Source organism: Micrasema longulum, unplaced genomic scaffold (genome assembly GCF_059751315.1).
Source record: "Micrasema longulum isolate JH-2025_06_02 unplaced genomic scaffold, ASM5975131v1 h1tg000256l, whole genome shotgun sequence".
Taxonomy (NCBI): domain Eukaryota; kingdom Metazoa; phylum Arthropoda; class Insecta; order Trichoptera; family Brachycentridae; genus Micrasema; species Micrasema longulum.
In genome coordinates, this window is record NW_028277461.1 from 315919 (window position 1) to 341758 (window position 25840).

At 32.5% G+C, this 25840-nt stretch overlaps 1 protein-coding gene across 1 annotated transcript in view; it reads right to left on the minus strand.

Annotated features, from left to right (window-relative positions):
• Window positions 1-16180: 16180 nt before the first annotated feature.
• Window positions 16181-25840, minus strand: part of Cog4 (conserved oligomeric Golgi complex subunit 4) — a 99559-nt gene continuing 89899 nt past the window's right edge. The window contains exon 14 of the mRNA XM_088223926.1: window positions 16181-16888. Within this exon, the coding sequence (XP_088080052.1) occupies window positions 16846-16888 (43 nt within the window). The 3' untranslated portion in view covers window positions 16181-16845. The remainder of the gene's footprint in view (window positions 16889-25840) is intronic.

The following is a 25840-nucleotide window of genomic DNA, read 5'->3' on the forward strand; positions in this document are numbered from 1 at the left end:
TCCATCAATTAAATTAACAAGCACACTTCTCTCGCCTGGTTTGCAATGAAAATAAATCCATGTATCATCTGCATAGCAGTGAAACCACATTCCACATTCTTTGATAATGTCATTTATATCTTTAGTGTATTATATCTCATTGTTTAAAATAAGTCAATATACGAGTATCACATTATTACGTTATTGTCAGTAAATTTATGTGAATTTAGAATAAATGTGTCACTTTTATTTTTGATTTATAATATTCAAATACAATTATTTTAAGGAAGTGCATGTTTCAGATATTATAAATTAGCTCAACTAAAGAGAAACGGGTGAACAATAAAGATGAACAATGCATTATTTCAAGAAGGTTGAACTCACGATAACTTAAAAGCCAAATTTCAATTCATTAAAACGTTTTTAAATTTTGACGATTGACATATTTTAACTCTTAACTGGCGCGTCGTGGTAACAAATTACGTTACTGGCGTCCGAGCCCCATTAGGCCCACGCTTTTTTAAAAAAACATATTTTTAAAATGTCTTATGTTCGATTTTAATTTTGGTTTTCGTTTAAAATAACACGATTTATATTTTGTTAATTGGTAAAAAAAACATCTCTAAATTTAAAAAAAAAATAGCCTTAAACAACAATATTGTCAAAATGAAAAAATGTAAAACCAGTGGGTAGTTATTTGACTGATTAAACTAACTACCATTTTTTTTCTCAAATGATCATATATTTTAACAATAAAAAGGATTTATTTAAGAAAAATAAAAAAAAGAATTACAAAACAAAAACAACATTTCTATAACATTGGGTAAAATACACATTTTTTTCTAATTAGAGCAGTGCATGTGTTTAAATGTGATTTTTGCGCATAAAATTTAAATTAATTGTCTTCGCACGCTTGCCAGATAAACACACGAAACATATTTTCCTATTACTGCGCTCCAGGACTTGCTGTCGCTCAGCCACTGGTGATGATGTAGGACAATTATCATTAAGTTATTAGAGAAGACACTGTTCTATTTCGTCTTCTTGGTCTGTAGTACGAGCCCTGGTACCGCTTGGGCCAGCAACTTGCTTTCCATGGTGGATATATATTACAAAACAAAAAGTTACGTAAATGGCGTCTTAGACCCGCTGGACCCACTTACTTGTTTAAAAATGCTATTTTCACTGGTCCGATCGACACACCCTTTAACTAGCACATTTGCAACTCGACTTAAGGAAGGTACTGAAGAGAGGGTCACTTCCGCAAAAACGCAAGATTAGTGGAATAAACAAAAATCAACATAGGTCCAAAGGGGCAAGGACGCCAGTTAAGAGTTAAAACTTTTTTAATACCTAAAGAGCTGAAATATACTCGGTTAAAGTATGCAATCTACTTCCATTCTCCATAAAGACAATTAGTAAGTTCTCACAATATCAAATTGCCATTAAGAAATGGATAGCGGAGGTGGGTTGCACACAGATCGATGAGTGGATCAAGCCAAATAGGTAAAATGTGTATACTGTTTATGAACTTTTTTTTATTGCTCTATATAAATTGGTTTTGCTTTTTATGATTTTTTTAGTTTAAATTGTTTATTTTGTTAATGAAAGTTAGGTTAATTGGATTAATTACTTTTTTTTATTGTTATTACTATGCAAACTTTGTTAAATAGCTAATTTAAGGCATGTTTTACATTTCGTAAAATGTTTCCTTCGGCGTGGGACACAGTGAGGGAACAAAAAAGAATACAAACAATGAAAAGTGTAAATAAATAAAACTAATATACAACCAAATGTATTTTAACTCCTGTATTTGAAAATAAATAAATAAATAATGCACGAATCTCAACATTTGTGCCTCTATCGTACGTACTTTGAACATATATCGCTCACATACATAAGGGTCGGCACCAGGAGTTTTCAAACATACATTATGTATGTATGTTTGGGATTCATAGTTCATTGATCAATGACACACACGTGCAATGATTTCACCTGAAACATAGATAGACGACCGATGAGGCAAGTCATTATTTTATATTGAATACATGGCTAACAGTACAGCACATAACGAGGAGAGCAACGTCCTGCAGTACGTTAACGTAGTTTCTACCACGAAGACGTAAAGAACAAAGTGACGCGGTCTATATAGAGACCACAGGGCGTGGTAGCCCCCAGTCAGCCTGAACAGTCAGCCCAAGTGAGTAAACCCAGTCTTGCAGCAAATCAGTTCCAGCGTGTAATCTAAGTGCAGCCAGTTAAACACCCCATCGCCACTAGGCTCGCGCTACACATCCAAAGGCTTTAATTTATTAAACATGCAATAAATACACCTTGGAACATCGACAAAGTTTGTTCTGTTAATCTCCAGCTGAGGCAGGATCAATACCACACCCAGTAACAAGATAAATCATATAAGTTCATTATATGAGGCAGTCCAAATATCAGTCAATAAATTGTAAACAAAAATTATAAACACAAAATGAAAACTTTTTAGCATCGTTCAAATCAAAGTTCGATGCAGAAAATTTAAGGAAGAAATCATGCAACTTATTACAAATCAATACTTAAGACAGCATTAAGCAACAAATAAATATTATGAAAATAATTCTTGACGCACGACAATACAAATTATTTATGTATTGTATATTTGTATATATGTTATATTTATTTATTATAAACAGGGTGTTCATTGAACCCTGTCACATCCGAAACCACGATGATCAGTATGAGCAAGAAGACATATTGGCATATTAAAATATTTTTTTAGAATAAATATCAAAAGCAGCAAATAGTTACTTACTTCTGCAGGGGAGAAACGAGGAGTGGGGAGGAGAAGTCTGATGCGCCCACAACCGCGCTTGCGCGCTCTCCTTATTTCTCCCCTGCAGAAGTAAGCAACCATTTGTTTTTTTTTAATATTTAATTTTTAAAGTTTTAATATAATATGTCTTCTTTCCCGTACTGATCATCGTGGTTTCGGATGTGACAGGGTTTAAAAAACACCCTGTATACGGCCTAAGCCAAGTACAACATGAAAAAACATATATATATAAGAAACTGAACAAAAATTATTTAAAAAATTTGGAGCAAAGACAAACAAGGAAAATAAAATAATGGTATACAATATACTCATAAAAACGAAAAACTTATAAGACTTCGAGCTAAACCATACAAATACAACTTCATCCCACACTGTTTTAGTGGTGAAGAGATCTAAGGTTTTTTAATACATTAACTGTCAGGAAGTTCTTCTTGGGGTTGAATGAGAAGGAGATAGTGTTTAATTTCAATGAATGACCTTTGAGATGGCGGTTTCCATTCATAGAATAGCTCACTTAAAATTTTGAACGTTTCAATGAAATCACCACGCTGTTTACGCTTTTCCAGCGAACTTAACCTAAGCTCCCTTAAGCGGTCCTTATGTGATGGTCCTACGTATTCCTAAATGATGGAGAGGGTACAGAAAAAAATTCTGCGTTATCTGTATCTCATGAGTATGGATTTTACCCGTGGCTTTTCCCGACTGACTTCTTACTAGGAATGCTGGGCTACCAATCATTGTTGGGGAGAAGGAATATTCATTTGGGTGTTCACTTTTTTCAACTCATTGGTGGTCGCATACATAATTGTGATATTCCGAATTCGGTCTATTTGTCCATGATAATTATCTTAGAAAAAGGCAACACGGGTTGTTATACCTACCACGATGCAGAACCAACCTGCCAATGGTTGTACCGGTAGGTTGAGCAATCGTGTTATTCAATCGTATCGCCTCGGATGTCGATATATTTCATAATAGTGGGATTACTCTTAGGAGGGCAATTTCTAAATTGTAATATGAATGTCAATTTTACATGACAATTAACTTTTTTTTTTCTCTTTTCTATTTATAAAATCTGATGTGTATATTTCGTAATGTGTTGAAAATTAATTGGATACTCTGAAATGTTCTCAATGTAACTAAAAATAAATAAATACATGAAATGAAATGATTTATTTCTTCGTTTGTTCGATAATCTCTCGAAAACCATTATTCACACGAAAGATCTTCAAATTTATTTATTTATTTATTTATTATATATATACGGCCTAAGCCAACTACAACAGTTACATGAAGAAACATAAATCCAAGAAAATGAACAAAAAGAACTTAAAACTATTTAGCAAATACAAACAAGGGCAAAACAATAATTGTACACAATATATTCAAAAAAACGAAAGACCAAAAACTTTGAGCTAAACCATGCCAATCCAACTTCATCCCACACTGTTTAGTCGCGAAGAGATAGGAATAGCCGGAAGATCTATCCTAAAAAATTCCAAGTCATGTGATGAATTGACTAATCTACACATTCTGGACATTGGGGCATAAAAACCAAAGTTGCTCTTAGAAGATTTTATAAATAGCAGATTTTGACTTCTGGTGACACGGTTGGGAACATGAAAAGAAATTGATTGCAACAGAGATGGGACATCACTTAAAGCATTAAGTATTTTGAAAATGCATATAAGGTCCATCTCAGTTCTACGTCTCTCCAATGAAGACAGATTAAGAGATTGCTCTATTTCAAAATAAGAATAATTACCCCTTTGTAATCCAAGCAAACATGCCACTTTTCTTAGAAAACGGTGTTGGACAGACTCGATATGGTCAGTATGAGTCCTGTAGAATGGAGACCAAATAGAGGAAGCGTATTCTATATGGGGTCGAACTAGAGTGAGCAATAAAGAGTTTTGATGGTATTCATATTTTTGAAGTCCGCCGTCACTCTATTGATAAAACCGAGAAGTTTGAGAGATTTGATGAAATGTAACTGAAAAAATACCAACCTTAATTGTAAATACTAATTATTATTTCAAATTTCTACTTTTTGTTGTGTAATAAGTATAAAAATCCCAAATAAAGTAACTTAAACTGTTACATATAAGGCATGTGTGTAAAACAAACCTGACTTTTTTTTTAAATGTGTCCCACTAAAAGTCTCTAGACTGAGTGGGTAACTAAAATTATGACATGTACCTAACTTACTTCAAATATTTACGCTGTTCTCCAGCACTGAAAGTGAATTAACTGGTTTGTTTTCAAAGTACTAAAATTATCACAAATCGCTGCTGTTTTTTTAAAACACAAATTTAGAGTCTAGCCACTTCGTGATGTAAAAGCCTGTGATTGCAGTATTACATTTAAGGAGCGTGAGGCCGCTGCAAGTCTCTAATACGCCACCTCCCGAAACGATAGTACCTACAGTAAGCAACACTCTGACTTTATTAATATGCAGCGCACGTAACATGCTAATAGTTTGTAAATGAATATATTACCGTGGCACGCAGAGCACATATTTATCATAATAGTCAACCCCGAATTTTACTTAAAAATTTCGTATTTCCATCTCAAAAACGTTTTCCTTCTCTGTTGCAATAAATATCATATGTATTTTTAAAAACGCTGCACATCTTCATTTTAATTTATTTTTTTAAATAAAAATACGTATTAGCGTTCTTATCATAAACCCAAATATTTCAATTTTGGCGGCCATTTTCAACAAGTTGTAAATAACTCACTATTAGAAAATTGAAACCAAGTTGGGGTAGAGTAGGGTTCGAACCTGGGACCTTTGATCCGTGAGTCCACAACACTATTTTTTTAAATAACGAAATAAAAAGAAATCATTGAGTTCCGCTATTCGACAAGTCCATTTATATTCAATACAAATTGTCAAATACATACATTCACCCATGTAAACAGTGTAAACACCCTCTTCCACCCCAACACACCCTCGCCCACCCTCTCTCACATACACACACACACCCCCACTAACATGAACAATAATTACAAGGATTCACTAACACAGCACGCTTACAAATGATGCAAACATACATACTGCACATACAAACTTTTTTATATAAATACTTATACAATGATGAGGAAGGTGAGATAGTTATCCATAACATCAATAGGAAAGTAAGATCAGGCAATAAATTTGGAAAGAAGCGTGAAGAAGATCCAAAAAACAAAAGTTTTTTTTTTAATAAACGGAGGCTAGGGGTCTAAGGATACATTTATAATAATGTTTCAAGCGTTTTCCAGCTCTAGTTTAGTTTTCTATTTTTGTAGCTCATTCCTAAGTCTGGCTTTGCCATCTTAAAATTTATAATTAGTACATTATGGTACACGAAAAAATAAACGAAATTAAAATACACTTTTTGATCGATGTATTGTAATACTTATATGCATTTTAAATGGGAAAAATACAAATAAATAAAAATATGAAGAAGTGAATCCTGCGAAAGATCAAAGGTTATTTTGGATGGCAAAAACCCCCAAACACGGAATATCAAATAAGTGTTTTAGTGGATTTCTTGGAATGTAGACATTTAATGTAAAAAAGATATCTGGCAGAACACAAAAGGCGTATAGTAAAATAAGACGGCTTTAGAAACCTATCTGCCATTCACGCACCATTATCCAATGTTGAATATTGTATTCCAGAACATAAATTATGATGTGTTGGAACATTTAGGCTCGTTTGATTTAGATATAATAAAACACCAATCAAAACCTTACGTATTTTGAGTGGAGGTACTAGGCTAGCGAGCACGCGTTACGATATTTTATATGATTCACAAAAATACGTTTTTCGTAGGTAGATGAATCAACAATGCCTCAAGCGACACAACGCCCATCCGGCTCCATTTTTTATCTCAACCAAATTTTTGAAGACAAGTTTGCATCCGAAGTACCTACATTACTTATAGAAGTAACATTTGATGCTTTTGTTCTCCTGTACCGACATATCGTGGGTATATTGGCAAAAAACGTTAACTCGAAAATATGCGGATTTGACTTAATGAGGCAGTTTTGTAAATTTTTTTACGCTCTACAAACTTGCAAAATACACTTAGTCATATGAAATGTCATAAATCTGTAGTTTTAAAAATAAATTTAATGTTAAGTCGTATACCGGGTATTTTTTTCAGGCTAAAAGCTTTAAATAACTTATATTTACTTGATATAAAATTAAGAAATGGAAAAATTCAAAACACGTTCTTAAATAAGCACTTAACATCTTACTTTATTTGAATAAGATATTCTAGAGTAAAATTGGAATAAAACTTAAATGGTTAATTTCTCAAAACGTATACCCACGATATGGCAATGAATTTTTTTCACTCAAATTATTATTCTCTTTATATTTTTTTCATTTTCCCACACTTTGTCAGCTTGGTTTTTTTTTAGTTCCACAATTTTTGTAAGATTTTCAAAATTTTAAAGATTATTTCATTTATAATAAGATTAACATATTTAAATTATCTCCAAACATTACTTAGACTAACATGCTATATTATATAAAAAAAGGTATATACTAGAGGTATTTATTATACCTAATGAGGATAAATTATATAAATTATCGATAAAATTTAATTTTACATTAATGTTATACGCTTAATTTTACTTAATTGTACCCTTTTCACTGTTTTGCAAATAATACAAATTGGATTACGTACGCAAATTTTATCTATTTTATATAAACGCCGATTTTTGGCACTAAACTAAACTGATTTTCTGTGTTCACGTATAACAAATGAGGGTATATTAAGCAAACTTAGAAATTTTCACCAAAAACAGAAAATTAGTGTTTGATACCAAAATAAAGTATACATGAAAACCTACCTACTTAAATATTAGGGTAATTCAAAACCGTCTTTAAATCTTGCAAAAACGGATTTCAATTATGCTACTTGTCACCGGAAACTTAGCATTCTCCATTGAGTTAGTGAAGCATAATTAGAAATATCAAAATTATTTTTTCAAAGTTTTTCGCAAATATCTCAGTAACTCCTTCAATGGAGATTTCAAAGTTTGCTTCTTATATCCTCGTATAACAGTTTGTTTATATAAAATTTTGCTTGTTTTTCTTGGCTTACAAATGTATTAATATTTTCCTATATGCCAGTATATTCGCCCACAGTGTACATACCTTGTTTGCCTATTTTGCCTACATAAGAAAAATATATCTGCTACGACCACAATCAAGTTTATTGAACACAAAGTATATGTTAGATCACTGTTAACAGGGTATCCTGACACCAGTAGAAGAATTTATGTTTCTAAAAATTATATTTACTAGGGAGTAAAATGTAGATAAATATATTGAAAGCAGGGTGAGTATATTGAAACAGGATGAACGGTGGGATGAAATTAATCTTGGCAAACAAATGCTTGTCGCAGTAGGAAAAATTAGCAGTTGACAATAAAGTCCTAGTACCGACGATAATGTGCGAAATCGGAAAAACAAGGATGAAAATAAGCTAAATGCAAGGACAAATGTGTGGTAAAACAATATATGATAAGTGCACAAATGTCAAAATCCCGGCAGTATGCAAAGCAGAGACAAGCATTTTAACGTGCAACGCTGTCATCGACTTGATCACATTACATCGTGTCAATTACTCAGGTAACGAGGCTTACTCCGGTTGCCAGCGATTCGGTATTTCTACGAACGTCTTTAGCGCCCTAAAATTGCGTCCTGACAAATTTGCGAGTCCTGTTGACTGGCAGGTCTTAATCGAAAAAACTTCGTCTTAAACGTTCCTCGAGACGACCCTTCCAATCTCCCGAGAGATTAAATAAATTCATACGTGTCTCCTGGCATTAGGGTCGTTCTTCAAAAATGAGTAATGAATTTCATCTGAGAACAGGAATATTTTCAGGGAGGACCAGAAATGCTTACTCCTACTCTGCATAATATCTGTTTGTCTTTTAGGTACTTTTAACTTGACAGTTTCATCTGTATTACGAATATTTCTTTTAAAAATAAGCTCAAAGAGAAAATAAACTTTAAATTTGAATGAAGTTCGTTACAAAATTAAAATAGGCTTTTCAAAAGTCAGCCACCTGTTGTATTCAAAATGAAAAAATCATTGAATTTAATTTATTCTCATGCACATAAAAATGATCACGTCTGAATAAATTTAAATTAAAATAGACAACATAATATGTACATTTTTCTTACCCTGTTTGCACTAAATTATATTAGATGATAAATGATACAGCTAGTGCATATGTTTACCAATCTAACAGATTGTTAGTTTATTACAGTGCGTTTATGTAAACTTTATTTTACAAAAATAACAAAGTAAGAAACATGGATGTTTTAATGAAAGACAGAATGGTTAACAACTGATTTTTATGCAGAAAGCAGCCAGCCATAGAAAAGTGAAACTGAGATACTATGAATTTTGTGAAACGAGTGTATAATCAAATCTACAAAACAATTGGAATGTTATTCACCTTGACAAATGATAAATAATTCATGCATTCATTTTGTTATAACACTAAAAAATATTCGATTATGTATTTGACTAATTCTAATGATATTTAAAGTCCGGCTGAACACAAAACCAAAAATGTGCATTTTGCAAAAAAACAGCCAGCCACTGTAAAACTTTTATGTACGTTGTGTCATGTGTTGAACATATTATGTTATATTTATATTAGAGTACTTAGTTGTAAATAATCATTCAATTCATTTCTTACAATAACTTTAAAAATAGTTTAATTATGTTACAGAGGAAGTTTGGTGTTTTTTGTAAAGTCTCGCTGACCACACAACCTAAAATATGCATTTTACAGAAAACAGTAAGATCTTATTTTAAATGATACCTCATTAAAACTTTAAATGTATGAGGTGACATTCCGCATTAGAACATTCTTTTTAGTAGGGGTATTTTTAAACTAATGAACTTGTAAAATTAAAATACTTAGGTTTTCAACACATTAGTTTATTTAAGAAAACTAGATTTCTAGAGGCATTAATCTTCCATCAGCATCTATACCGTAAGCTTTTTCTAGTGCTGTGGGTGATTTCTGCAAATTGAGAAATGCTGATTTTGTAATCAACACTATTTTAAAAACAATTATAGTGCTGAATTACATCACGAAACACCCAGGCTTAAAAAAAATACATTTTAATTTTTGTGTTCTCACCGGATCGAACCTGGAACCTTCCGTGTGAGTCAAGCGTCTTGACTACTACACTACGGAAGCCGCTTGTAATCATTATCATCATCATTCCATGTCCGTTCCCTAGTTGGAGCATAAGCTGTCCACGAAGATCCTCCAGGCATCTCTGTCGGCTGCCAGCTGCTATGCATCCTCCCAAGTAAAGGTGCGCGTCCTGTAGTTCTGACATGAACTGCCGACGAGAGCCTGATGCCTTGTAAAGTAGGCAAGCGTGGTTAAGGCTTTCAGGAGACATCGCAATACATGGCCAAGCCAACCGTATCGCTTTCGCTGACAGTTGTTACCGGAGTTTGCTGCGTCCATTCTCTTATTACTTCATTCCGCACAAAGTTAAACCACCGCACGCCCAAGATTCTTCTGAAACACCTATTCTCAAAACTCAGTATTTTGTAGTTTTGGGGCCTAGTGAGGTGCCACGATTCGCATCCATAGAGGAGAATAGGTGTTATGCAGGCGTTAAATAGGCCGCATTTGGTTATCACTGAGTAAATATCCGGTCTCCAGACAGCCTTCATACTGTTGAATGCCTGCCATTCCTGGCTGCACTCCCAGTTCTTTTTAAAAGCTGCCATTTTCCGTAACATACTCGTATACTCCCAGGTATTTCTGGCTTGCCGACCCTTCATATACTGAGCCTACTCCTAGTACTAGCAGAATTTGCCAGAGTGTTTTTTGTGCCATTTTATTTATTTATTTATTTATTTAACTTTTTGTACATAATGTTATTTGTACATTGGCGGGCTTATTGCCAAATGGCAATTTCTTCCAACCAACCAATAAAATAAAAGTTTTATTTTTATAATTCAAGTTACAGAACATATTCAATAGAAAAAAAAAAAAAAAAGATTAAAAAGTGAAAAAAATATAAAAATAGAAATAAACGTATTTGTTTATAAATTACCTTAAATCAAAACTATTACTCAATGGGAAAAAGGAAAAAAGCGGAAAGAGGAAAAAGGAAAGGAGGAGAGATTAAGGAAGAGAAAGGAGATGTTTCTTCAGACGTGATTTAAACAGAGATAATGTAGTAACATCTTTGATGGTGGATGGGAGATGATTCCACAGTCGAGCCGCATGGACACTATATGAGTTAGAGAAGAAAGAGGAATTGTGTATGGGTATCAAGAGAGTGCCTTGAGAATGAGAACGAAGAGGTAAACCATGAACTGATAAGCGTTGAAATTTTTCACACAGGTATATAGGAGCGTTAGGACTATGAAGTACATTGAACAGAAATGAGAGGGAGTGATAGTCTCTCCGCTGTCTAATTTTGAGCCATTTCAGTTGCCTACGATAATCAGAAATGTGGTCATATTTCCTAAGATCAAAAATGCATTTTGTAACATTGTATGTATAAACTAATAAATGAATAAATGAATGAATTTGAAACTTGACCCTTTCGATGACTTGGTTTGATAATAATAGTAGCATATCTGACTACTGAAATTTTTGCATTAGGACTTCAGATTCTTATTTAAAAAATCATTTTTACGACGAAAGTGAACTTCGGAGTTTTGTTCACGTATAAATAACTTATTGCGATAATTTCTGCATTTTTAACTTCAAAGCGGCAAAAAGTGGACTGCCGTACTTTTTATTTAAGGTACAGATATATAAATGCTTTGGCTTTTATATTTCCTTTTCAACTATGTATTTGTCAATATATACATTTCTTAATATGGTGACGACAAAAACATAAAATTATATAGAGGTGGGTCAAATAAAAACAACATTTGCAAATTCGTACTGTTTTCTCTTTGCGGACGTGACGTATGTTTAATATTCTAGGGAAGAGTTTCGTCCCGAGGGAGTAACAACCAACCCCTTTAGAAAATGTTATCCTTTACGCCTTATTCGGGAGAACCACATAGCCTTGCTGCGGTAAACAATACCAAGGATAACAATATTAAGTCTAGTTCTGATAAAGGGGTAAGCAAGTGGCCATTTCATTAAAGATGTCTTGAGCTACAGTATCATATTAATTGCCAATTAAGAATTCCATGTATTTTGAAACATAATCATTATATTAACAAAAGCGGTAATTTGGTTTGTTTGATAGTAGAAATAAATGCTTTAAGAGTTTGCGAATTTTAAGAAAATAAACATTTTTTGACGGTAAATTTAAGAGCGAATTGTATTATTTTTTGCATCACAACAAGCCAAGAATCCTAACAACGGTGGTTTATTACAGCACGAAACGCCAAGGCTAGAGTAAAAACACATACAACTATTTTGATCGCACCAGGAAATGAACCCAGAATGCTCCATGCGTGATTCAATTAAATTAAGTTTCAATTTCAATTCAGACAGGCGCCGCACCGTAGCGCAGTTGGTTAGACGGCCAACTGTGAGACTGGCGTCGCGGGTTCGATTCCCGCTAGTTGCAAGAAAGGTTTTTTTTCAATTGGTATTCAACTTTGTTGAACTTTATTTTTGATGCAACTGGCCGTAAGAAATAGCTTTTCATGCAGACTGTATTTGTTTTTTTAAAAATCAAAAAATGTTTGCGAAAAAGTGGACTATATTATGTGGCATCATTATCATTCCCTTTGAAGAGATCACAATGGTGCATAGGGAACCGCAATGATACACCAATCACAGCGTATCTTGATCATTTTCTTTCTTGGTCAGTCTTACGCTTCAGGTACCGGTCCAGGGGCTATGAAGTATTATAATGTAAAGACAACCTTTAAAATAAATAGTTCTTGTCAATCACATCGGGAATCGAACCCGATACCTTTTGCGTGATAGGCAAACGCGCTAACCATTACACCACGAGGCCGACTAATGTATTATGTACAAAAGAATATAATTCAGATTTGTGGTGGATATATTTGAGAAAGGAAAGGAGCAGGGGAATGGACCTACCTTTGACGTTATGAAGATGCGCTATGTTAACAGATGATCAACTTGCGACGAAGCTTGCAAAACAAAAAATACAAAAAAAACGTTCATGTTACATCCCTTACATAAAAGTGATATTCTTAAAATACTGTATTGAATAACAGATACCTCAGAATACGTGAGTAAATTCTGAAAAAAATATATGTTTACATTTTAAACCCGTATAATTCTAGTAACAAATAGCTTTTACCCGCGGCTTCGCTCTTGTGGGAGGGAGAATTAGGGAGAAATTAGTTAGATAATTCATTAGTTTTGGCATTTTCGCAATAATAATTTTTCCGATGGAATATTATGTTTTTTTTTCGGGACAAAAAGTAGCTAATATTAATTGCCGGTCCTCCAACTATCGCTACGAAAAAAATACGACGATCCGTTAGTCTATGGCGACATCGCATCGTTATTCTGTTCACCTTACCTTCTGTACCTACCTTACCTTTCTTCTTATCGTCAATTGTCTATAAAGAACAATCGAATTTTCTATACGAAAATGCGCATACGAGGGTTGCTACTTAAGTTTAGAGATAGACAAGTAAAAATATTTACAATCGAAAATAGCTTTATTGTTTTTCAAAATATTCTCCTTGAAGATCAATACACTTTTGCATGCGTTTGGACCAATTTTCGAAGCACGTTTTCCAGTCCGATTGAGGTACCTCCAAAACATGTGATTTGAATGTATCAACCGCTTCTTCAGGCGTCGTTGACCTCGCAATTTATTTTTGATATGCGGGAATAAGACAAAATCATTGGGTGCCAAATCAGGACTTTACGGCGGATGACCCATCAATTCGATGTTTTAAATGCTCAAAAATTCACTTGTTTGAGCTGATGTGTGACAGCTTGCATTGTCGTGGTGGAGAATGATTCGTATTCTGCAATTGCTTTCCCTTATTTTTTCGAACACTTCTGGCAAACAAATGGTGGTGTCTCGTTCAAAATTGACCGTTTTACGTTGCTCTAATGGAACGGTGGCGACATGTCCACTTATTCCGAAAATACAGGACACCATTTGCTTCGAAGTGCTTCGTGCGCAAACAACTTTTGTTTGATTTGAATCGTCTTAAAGGATCCATACAGTCGATTGTTGTTTAGTTTCGGATTCATATGCATAGATCCATGATTTGTCACCTATCACGATCTTATAGACGTCTTTTGAAGCACCGCGATTGAATTTTTTCAACATTTGTTTGCACTAATCGACACAAGCCTTTTTTTTGAACGATTGTCAAACTATGCGGTATCTAACGCGAACAAATCTTTTTGACGAACAAATGTTCATGCAATATTTAAGATATGCGAGTGAAACTAATGCCCAAACATGCCTCAATCTCACGGTATGTCACATGACGATATTGCAATATCAGTTCACGCAAAGCATCGATTTTTTCTGGCACAACAGCCGATTTTGGACGACCTTCACGAAATTCGTCCTGTAACGAAGTGCGACCACGATTGAATTCAGATGGTGCTTCATCACCAAAAGTCGAAGCGAGATGATCGGCACACTCTTCTTGGTTTAATCTACATCGAAAGTCATAAAAAATCATCGCACGAAAATGTTCACGATTTAGTTCTATTTTTTTAAACAAAATTGATTTTTCAAACAACACAAATATCACTCGTATAACAAAACGTGCCGAGTACGTTTACCATTAAAAATGGCAAACTTTACGATGACAATGTCAGATTTGACTTATTCACACTGGTGTTTCCATATCTCAAAACTTGAGTAGCAACCCTCGTTTTTGTATGTTTTTTTTTCTAAACATGTTTCAATCACACGTTACTGACAAAGATACTTTAAATTTGTATTCAAAAATACGCATTTAAGTGCAGAAAATTTGATTTGCTTTATGGACAATTTAAGATAACTCAGTTAATTTCCCATTGTAATCGGGGCCCAGAGCTTGTACAATAAAAAAAAGGAGTGAGTAGAAAATATCAGAGATGTAAAGGATGGAAAGGGATATAGTATACAGAGAGGTTAAGTAAGGAGAATGGGGGCAAATAGACGCAAGCGGTGGTGGTGACATCACATAATTTGATGCCTTTTATTGGTGGAGCTGTAATTGAGCTTGCTGGGTGAGTTTTCTACCTCCCTATTCCCCTTTGACTCCTTACCTCTCCCCCCTCCTTCCCTACCCTCACCCATCAGGATATAGATTACGTCAAATCTCGCATTAAAGCACATTGAGCGGAATGTCAAGATATGAGAATAATGAAATTCTCGGGAGAAGGAGGAATCCATTTTTACAGATTAATTAGAAAACTTTAAACATTAAATATGTATAATAGCGTACGTGCTTTAATTTCACTGTCCCGACGCCGACGTTTACTTTGTGGAATTATATGGTTTAATTTAAAAGTCAATTAACACCTTCTTTTTCAGTTCAAACATTAATTTATTTTTGAGAATAAGATATATATGTTTTATATATTCAGTAAGTTATTGCGATTTATGGAATGATAATGAACCTGTCATTAGTTGATTTGAGTGGTTAATTTACACACAATGTAATTTTTACGATTCTGCCTGTGTTTGAGCATCCATATTTCTTCGATTCTTCCAGTACTTGACTACAAATCTTTCGACACTTTTTTTTGTAAATTACATCAGATTTATTCAGATACATCGGTATTGTTAGAAATACTGGAAACATTTTTATAACTCATTCTTGTAGCTATTACGCAATCGGTCATTATTAGGCAAAATTCGAATATATATATGAAATTTTATCGATTAGTGTGGCGTTCTATCCCCTCTGCCAACCCGCCGGGGAAACGGAGTGACAGATTTCTTAATTTTTAATCAAATAGAATTGTTTAGGTAAAATTAAAATAATTGAGTATTAATAGGAAATTTTATTGCTTTGAAAATGATATTAATCGCTTTAAATTTAGTTTAACGTTTGGCAATATGGCTGCAAAATAATTAAAATTAATGAACTGTGAGTTTTTTCTTATATTTTAATGTCTGTATTAAACTTTTATGTATTTTCCTGGGCAGTTTAAGTTTTGTGATTAATTGCCCGGTTTTATTACGAAACTAGGAGCAATAAGAACTTATTTCAGTTCATTTAAGAATTTTAATAAAATATGTTACGGATTAATATTCAGGGGGAAAGCTTAATATAACCAGGAAAAAGAGGGTTCATTAATAATTATGTGTATTTATTTGAGTACAATAATATCTTAAAATTTTGTAGTATAATGCGAGAAAAAGTAAAATTATATTTGTACGTAAATAATGTACACAATTATCATTTTTAATTGAATCGGCATTCACTTCGTAACACTTCATTATAAATTATTATGAAAATAAAACTTTGTTATCAGTGTTACACAATTTTATCATTTTACAAGAACACAACTATAGTTTCGGGAGAGCACTCCTCCTATCGACGGTGATATAAACCTAATATAATAAACACAGAATATTGTTCACAATTTCATAGAATCTAAACAATAAATAAACAAATTAATCAGTGAAACTTGGAGCAGGGGGATTTTTTTCCTTTATCTAAGGTGTAAGCATATGAATGGATGTTTATCTAAAGTACAGATATGAAAACATGATCAATGAGGGACAGGACATTAAGTCAAATTTATTTCTTAAAATTTAGCACATAAGTGGAAGTTGCAATAATTAAGCCTAAGATTTAATGTGTGGGAAGACATCGCTCGGCTAAGAGAGTGTTGACAGACGCGGGTCTAAGTCTCCCGAAACTATAGTTGTGTTCTTGTAAAAGAATACAATTGTGTAACACTGATAACAAAGTTTTATTTTCATAATAATTTACACAATTATTACCTACTTAATGACGGAAAAAGATGATTCAATTGACGATTATTTAAAAATACAAAAGGAATAATTCATACGAATAAAAATAATATTAAAGACCGCGATCCAGAGGTATGATAAAAATATTTAGGTGTCAGAGTTTTAGTCTTTTGATAACATCCATACGGAAATCGCTCCTGAAACAAAGAAAAAAAAGCATTAAAATACATATCTTTACAATAAAGGATAACGTAAATCTAAAAAATACATTATCAACACAGACTGTTCCACACTCCAATACACAGGATCAGCCTACCAACGGTTCTACGATTGGAAGGTTATGTTATACGCTGAACAATTATATTTTTCACATCACGAGTGTTTTTCAGTTCAGTTCAGTGCCAAAAAGAGTTATTTATTTATAAGACAAATTCGACAAATCCACGGTTATACATGTATGTAGATGTTCATATAGTTATAAGTGGATGTCTATAATTACAATCAAAGTAATAAATCAATTAGATAGTACAAGATATTTATCTGTCGTACTGCAGTATATGTTTTTCTTCTTCTTCTTATCAGCCCGTTTCTCTCCACTGCTGGATATAGGCCTCTTACAAGTTTTTCCATGTTTTTCTGTCCTGTTCGACGACGTCGTCAGTCCATCTCCTTTGTGGTCTCCCTACTTTCGTAGGGTCTCCAGTTTAGTATTCTGGGGGTCCACCTATCGACTTCTTGTCTCGCCACCTGACCCGCCCCCTGCCATCTTTGTCTTCCTACTCTATCTGCGATATCGGTCACCTTTGTACGGCGTCTTATCTCCTCATTCCTTATTCGGTCTCTCAAGGAGACGCCCAACATGTGTCTTTCCACAGACCGCTGAGTGCACTTAATTTTGTGAACACTTCTGGCAATGAGTGACTTGGTTTCAAGACCGCATGTTGCCACCGGCAGAACACAAGAGTTGTAGATTTTGGCCTTCAGATTATTTGGGATTTCCTTATTTCTGAGAACGTGTTTCAGCTTTCCAAACGCAGCCCAACATAGTATATGTTACTTAATATTATAATGCATTCAACCGTGTGTAAATAGTAAAATGAGATGTAAATATTCAAAAGTTTCACCTATTTATTATTTATATTAAATAGGTGCGCCAATATTGATGTATTGATGTGCCTAATTGTGTATCCTTTATGTACGTATGTGTGTGGGTTTGTCTATATATATTTATGAATGTATGAATAAATATTATTTATGTATATACAGTGTCTAGAGTCGATTATTGTAATGGTATCTACGCAGGTCTACCAATGAATAAAATGACTCGCCTACAGTCTTTATTGAATGCCGCAGTGAGACTTATTTTTGGAATCTCTAAGTTCAGTCATATCACTCCACTACTTCGGGAATTACACTGGCTACGTTTTCCACGGAGGGTGGAATACAAACTCTGTTGGCTTATGTATAAGTCACGGAACAACTCTGCTCCAGAATATCTAGGGAACTCTGCATTCCATATGAACTAGCTGACAGACGTCTTACGCTTAGAACAGCTACATCTACGTCGATAGGAAAAGTTATTGTACCTCTACGCAAACAGCGTCCTAAATTCGGCGAACGCGCATTTGCAGTCGCAGGCCCTACAGCATGGAATGCTCTCCCAGCAGAGGTCCAAAACTGAGAGAGTGAAGTGATGTTTCGGAAGAAACTTAAAACCCACTTGTTCTCTAAATCATTTGAATAAATCCTTAGCATGTGGTGACAATGTACATTATTTTCCTTAAATTTAAAAGTTAAAATTAAATTTATATCTATATATAATCACTTTGTAAAGCGCCTTGAGGTATTATATTACGAAAATGGCGCTATAGAGGTTATCCATAATAATAATAATAATATATGTGTATAGTGGAGGGTTTACATTTTATTTGTCTTGTTTTATTATTATGTATTAAAATGTAATTGCCTAGCTTGGAACGGGATGTATAAACGTGTTAGCCGGGCAAAGTTTTTAACAAAAAAATGTAAATATGATAAAATATATAAATAAATAAATAATTATGGTCTTTTTTTATTCTGCTTTATTACCATTTCTTATTTATTTACAATATTTATTATCACAAAAAAGATAGAATATAGTATATGTATTTTTTAATTAAATTTAAAATAAAGGAGGAGAGTAGTTACCATTTATTTATAGAAAAACAGACATTTATTTTTTTGTTCGAGTACCTTCACTAACGCCTGTCACAAAACACAATAGACGTTTTATTACGGAGTACTTTTCACGTATAAAAAATACAAAATAAATAATATTTCAAAACACTTTGCATATTTACTCTGTTCGGCAAGAAGTTGGGACGAACTTGGATTTCAAAGCAGTCATACAAATCATTTCATAAAAAAAACATATCATTTCTGACGGATAAAGTGACGTGTGATATAACCGGGGTAGTCGTAAATATAAGGTTGTTTTAGAATATTTTGAAATTGTTTTCAGGCAATCCGCTCACATTTTTATACAAGACTCGGCGGCGCTATTGTCCAATAAACACAAATCCTTCTCCGTGTATTATTTACAGAATTTTAATAATACTAAATCGAACTTTATTTCGATCAACGCTGGAGACAACAAAAAGTCCTGAATAAGTAAGGAATAATAATCGTAAAACAAACAGTGAATCCTTGAGAATCCTATAAAAACCCCAAACTGCAGTCTTAAGGAGAAGGATAAAACGTAAGACATTGGGTTTTTTCGACTGAATAAAGTTTCTGTTAATTAAATTGTGAATGCTTTTCATTAACCGACATTTCCTTGGCAGTTGGTAACAAATTACTGAAAAGTGATCAACTTTCAAATGAAATTAACAACATTTTACTTTGCAAATGACGATGTATATATTTCGTTACAATATGAAAATGTTTTTTTTTTGTTGTTAAAAACGTCGTTGTAAATAATTGCTGTATCTCTGGACGCATCGATTAGTTCCATTAATGTAATTATTAAATTAGTCCACAAGAGAAATAAGAAACGTTAAACTAAGTTTATGTGGGCATCTTATTTAATATTTGTGTCTTATTGATACATGTTTTAATATGTTTTTTAATTCAAGTAAGATTCGCGCTTCATATCAGTTTTTTTTAATATCGTGTTCCTATCCGCATCCAGTGGTGTGAAAAGCATTGCTTGGTACTCTAATAGCGCCGTACGCGAATTGATTTTGTAACACGAAAGATAAGGTGACGTGTTTTACGCTTTAGGTCCAGAAACAGTGAGATTTAAAAAATACATATATCTGAAGAAAAAAAAAAAAATTATAATTTACTATTAAAACAAAATTTCTTTACGTAGCAGCTGAAAAATTTGTGTCGTAAAAACAAAAATGCGATTTGATAAATTATCATCCCTTTTTAAATCGTAGGTACTTTGACTTATCTTAAAAGAATTGACGAAAGCTAGTGTCAAACTTTTAAGAGCTTTCATCTGTAGGCGTCTATAAAACAAAACGAAATTTTACTTTTAAGGTCGAACTTTCGAAAAAGTTTTTTTTATGAATATATTTAACTGGTATTTAAGTTCTAAACTTTCAGTGCCCTTATTTTACGAGGCTTTCGGTAATGAAATTACTCGCCCGTAATTTATAGTTTTAAAAAAAAAAAGTTAAATAATAATTCATCAAAACACTAGTGTTCGATGCAGAACTTCAGATTTGTTAGTGAAATTCTTGGCAGAAGTTTACTGTAGTTTACTGTATCTAGAAATAAAAGACGAGTAATACTTGAATTACTCAAATTCACAAGAACCAGTGACCAGTTTTATCATTTTCATTTTCAAGACCTTATTCAATTAAACATATTTACATACAAGAACAATGAGGAGAATAAATAATTCAAATTAACGATCTTAACAAAAGAAGAGTCACAAAAGTTATTATTGTTTTTAAACTCATTAAAATAACATTATACAAACTCATATATTTTTCCAGTGATACTTTCTTCCGGCAAAATAATTCAATTACAATTACTAATATATAATTAATAATTCTTCCTCACTGATTTTAAATAAAAATATTAAATTTTCAAATCACGATACCAGTCTTGAAGATGTCGCATAAGCGATAAAACAGATTTGTGGATTTAAGTATCACTCATGTTTTAAATATTCCATGTGCCTGAAACACGCAATAATTTTAAAAACTCCGAAGTAACAATCAAAAGGGTACCTTTAAAATTTTATAATAATGCGCTATTCTCCTAATTGTAAAAACATCAGATTCATGAGAACTATAAATATTTAGAAGAAATTTTTTATTGGACTAAGGATTCCTTTAACTTTCACCCGGAACTTTCATAAATTATAATACCGTTTTACAAAAGTTTCGGGGTAAATTTATGAAAACCGTCCCACGCGAATATAAAAATACCAAGGTATATTTTTGAAACTGTGTTTTTTTAGGATGGAAATGTAAATAAGTAGTTAAATAAATTTATGTTTGTAATTATCAGAAAATTGAAGACAAAAAAACTGTTACGATAGTGAATTATATCAATAAATCAAAATATTAATTATGATAAAAATGATTTAATACAAAAATAGCTATTTACGTATAAAGCCTTTGCTCCCAATAGACCGCTACCCATTCATCAAATGCTCAAACTTTTTTTTAAATAATAAAACGCAATAGCGTAGTTACTTAAAACATTTAAGGATTAAATGTGAAAGTATTACACTGAATAAATCAATAAGAAAAAAAATATCATTGACAAAAAATATGTTAGTTTACCATATATACGAATAAAATTTAATTGATGCAATTCGTAAGATATATTTAATATAACACTTTTGAATGTTAAAAGGCAGTGTATCAATTTACTGTCTTCAAATTGTAATACCTAAATAATACTATGTTGATTTCAATTGTTAACCGTTTATTGACTTATATATGTATTCTAAATAAGTATTTTTCTAACTTCTTCTAATTTTAAGATTATTTTAATACAACTTATGCGCAAAAATGTACTCCTGTTCTCCACTGCAAAAATGTATGTATTATTATGTATCCTCATATATTTTCTACTAATATGTAATAATTTTATTTTAATTTTTTTATTTAATTTTTATTTTTCTTTCTCTTCTTAATTCATTTTTAATTTTGCTCTTTTCTTTGTGTAAAATCCATTTCTGTCTTCATATTTAAAAATGCACTTCTGTTCTTTCCACTTTTATACTAATATGTAAAGTTGATATTTTTAATATTTTTATTTTTCTTCTAAAAATCATTCATATATTTTTTGCTACTTCTTTGTAAAATACATGTCTGTCTTTATTTGTATATATGTATGTAAAATATGTAAAAGCCTAAAAGTTTAAATAAATAAATAAAAAATAAATAAAATAAGATAAGTAAATACCTTAAGAACATTTGTTTTATTTGATTATTTTTATATCAGTTACAAAACAAAGCAAAAAAGTACGTGTTGCTCGCTTTAAATGTCTCGGGGCTGAATAGAAGGATCAGATTGACGCAGGTGTCTGTATATTCAATAAGCAAGCGATTCCACACGCGACCTGAATACAGAAAACCCTACGGAGGCAGAACAAAGGGTGATGTAAAGCCTCATCCTAGCTGTTACAGAGAAGTATAGCCAGGATACACTCACACATACTTATATAAAGATTGACTTAACCCACTTCGCTAGGGTTAACAAGGCGCTTAAATTCAGAGCTCGCGTCATATAGATTACAGCTTGGGTGATGCGCAGAGCCAAGCTACATAACGTTTATAAAGTTCCCTCTTGAATATTCAAAAATGAACAAGATACGACCCTCCCATATTGACGTTTATTGCTGTCTTGTTTGTCTACACGCGATCGCTAAAAATCCTAGATTAGTTTTTTATCTTGTTTTAAACAGACGCGAAACTTTGATGTTCACTGAAACGGAAGAAATCGAAAAGAGTGAAGCTAGAAAGTTATATATACCTACAAGTAAATCAGTACGGTACATTTTATTTTTATTTGTATTTTTTGCACCACAACATGTCAGGAGGCCAAATTACTATGATGAATTACATCACAGATCACCCAGGCTTGAGAAAAATCACATTTGATTGTGTTCTCAGCGGGAATCGAAACCAAAACCGTCCGTGTGTGAATCAAGCGCCTCAACCACTACACCACGGAGGCCGCCAAAATATAACAAAGGCCGTATAGAAACAAATAGTTTTATTAAAAATCAAAAACTCTTAAAACAGTTGATAAAATCGATTAATCGACGGTAAAAAAACTAGTCTTCTTAAATTACATTTACTCGAGACCCATCAAATTGTCCTTAGTGTGGTTATGTTTTTAATTCAATAATTACTTAAATAAAATTTTAATCATAATTGAGCGTATAAATACACACATTTTATTAGTCAACATTTTTACAAATGACCATTTTGATAACTGAGAGCAAGTTTAATGATTTATTACAAGAATGCGTATTTTGCTACCCAGCAATACAAAATTTCTTAATTTTTTCATTCATTAAAAATATTGCGGAATCTAAAACATCCTCTTGGTGGATAGGAATACTTAAAAAAACATTTAAAAACACAATTTAAAAACTTTGTAAGAATAAATAAATTTCAGACCATAAATCAAAGAATATCGTAAATGAGTTTCCCACTATGATCTTCCCTCATTATCTTTACTTAAGAAAATCTAGCTATTAATAGGTAATTGAGAAATGCTCCTCAACACGTACTCCAGAAGTATAGTACACTTAAGGTACGACACAAGAGTAATGTCATTCAGCATAAGCCAATATAAACCTCCTATACGAGTTGCTGTTTAATACTGAGTTACTATTTCCACCGTATACGGGTGTTGCAATACACATTACTTTTAAATAAACATTAGAATTATTTTATTTATAAAATAAGCAAGAAAAAAACGGAATAAATATCGAAACTAATGTACACCTATTGAGGAAACCCAAATAGTAATGAGGAACTTCAGCCCTACGAGAAATTGGAAACAAAAAATGATTTTTTCCGCGTGGTAAAAGTTAGAGCATTAAATTCTGTACCCCAGAGGCAGACAGATGCAAAACCAAACGTCAAATGTTCAACTTAAGCCAAAAAAGTCTACTTTCTCTAAATGATTTCTGATAATTTATAGCATTAATTTGTATTTTCAGTATCTTAATACATAAGTTCTTTCATTATAGGACTTACGTTTTTTTTTCAAAATCAATGGACATGATCATAAACTGAATACAAAAATCGAAATGTCATTTCATTAAATTCTGGATTTGCATCCGTCTGCCTCTGAGGTATAGAATTGTACTGCAAAGTTTCTTAAAAAAAGACGAAAAAAATAATAAAAAATATTTTAATAAAAGCGAACTACTTTAAGCGACGTCACTAATTCATATGAATCAACCAATGATAAAAGGGCTGTAAAAGATGTCCGGTTTACTAACCGTAAACGGACTAATCGGCAGAACTGACAGAGATTAAACGGATAAACAATTAACAAATATTTTTTTTTTTTTAAAAGACCTCTAAATTTTCTTATTATTGAAGCAGACAAAGAGAGATGTGATAGGTAACTATGAACAGTCGATTGGTTTTCTTGTAGGTAAAATCCATATTCTAAGGCGATCTTAAACGATCGTAAAACCAGTCACCGTTTAGCAAAATAGAAATTTACAGATAAAATCTCGTTGATTGAGGCGACAAATAGAGTGAAAAAAAAATGTGTTGAAAGCTTGAACTTATTAATCGGTCAATAGTTACAAAACTATAATACGGAATATTTGCTTCCATAGCAACATCATGTGCTGTGAAAGTTCAATATCGAGAGGTCACCTTGAATGGTAACTATCACTAACGAACCGAACGTTTCTTCTGCCAATTAAAAAAAAAAATTAAACTTTAATATTATTCAGGTTTCGGTTGGTCGATACTTGCCTCCGTAGACTTGTGATTATCATTGTAATACTTACTTGTAATTATTTCAGTTTTCCAATTAATTGAGGTTCAATTCCATTTGGAAGGAAATCAATTAGAAATAATATTTGTTACTCGTTTTTACATAATATTATCATATTCAAAAGCTATAACTCTTTTTAATAGACAAGAGTGCTTGCTGGTTTTATGCCATCGATTTAATTTATTTTTAATAAATTAAAATTCAGCCTAATCATAATTTATTACATACGAAGAAATATTAATCTATATTTTGGGTCATTAATGAACCGATCCAGCATCCCAAAATTGTAAGCTTAACGCTTTTGAATAATATTTATTTGAAAGGTTGTTTTAAACTGCAATATTTTACTATCTCCGGACTAGCGCCCGGGTCCCGATTACGATGGGTAGTAAACAAAGCTATCTTCGATTGTCCATAAAGTAAAACCGATTATTTTAAACGAAAATGTAAATAAAATAAATAAAACAACTTTGTTTTTAGCCATCAAATTTTTATTGCTATTTTTTTTTGGGAAAACTTAAGTAATTTGTATGAAATTTTTAAGTATCTTTGTCGGTTACATGACATTGTAATTGAAGACGTTTTAAATAAAAATCTTAAAAAAATTAACTTTGTGGTCAAACATTTTACTAAATGTTATTAAATATTTGTATATAACCACTTACAGACTTTTCTATCAATAATCAAACAACTTTTCAATATAGCCCGTTACACGATGTTCCATTGTAATGGTCACCCTAAACATACTAAACTCAAGCCCCTCCCTTTATCCCCTCCCCCCTTTATTCAACTATTTCTCAAACAGCATAAAATATTTTCATAATCTAATCAGTGCATGTTTGTCCTTATCAGTGCATGTGCATATTAAAATGCATGTCGTATTGGTTTTATATTTTTGTGAAACAACTATGGTGAAGGTGTTTAGTGGGTTTTGCATGTTGGTTTAATTGGTGTCCTGACGAAGAGACGGGTACGTCTGGAAACCGGTAGACATAGAAAATTCGGTAAGTGGTTATATACAAAATATTTAATAACGTTTAATAAAAATATTACTTTATAGACAATTGAAGATAATCCTGTTAACTTCCCATTGTAAGTAATCGGGGCCCTAAAGCGAAGACTGATATGCTTACCTTCATAACGAGATAGACTGCATTTGGTATTCAAAT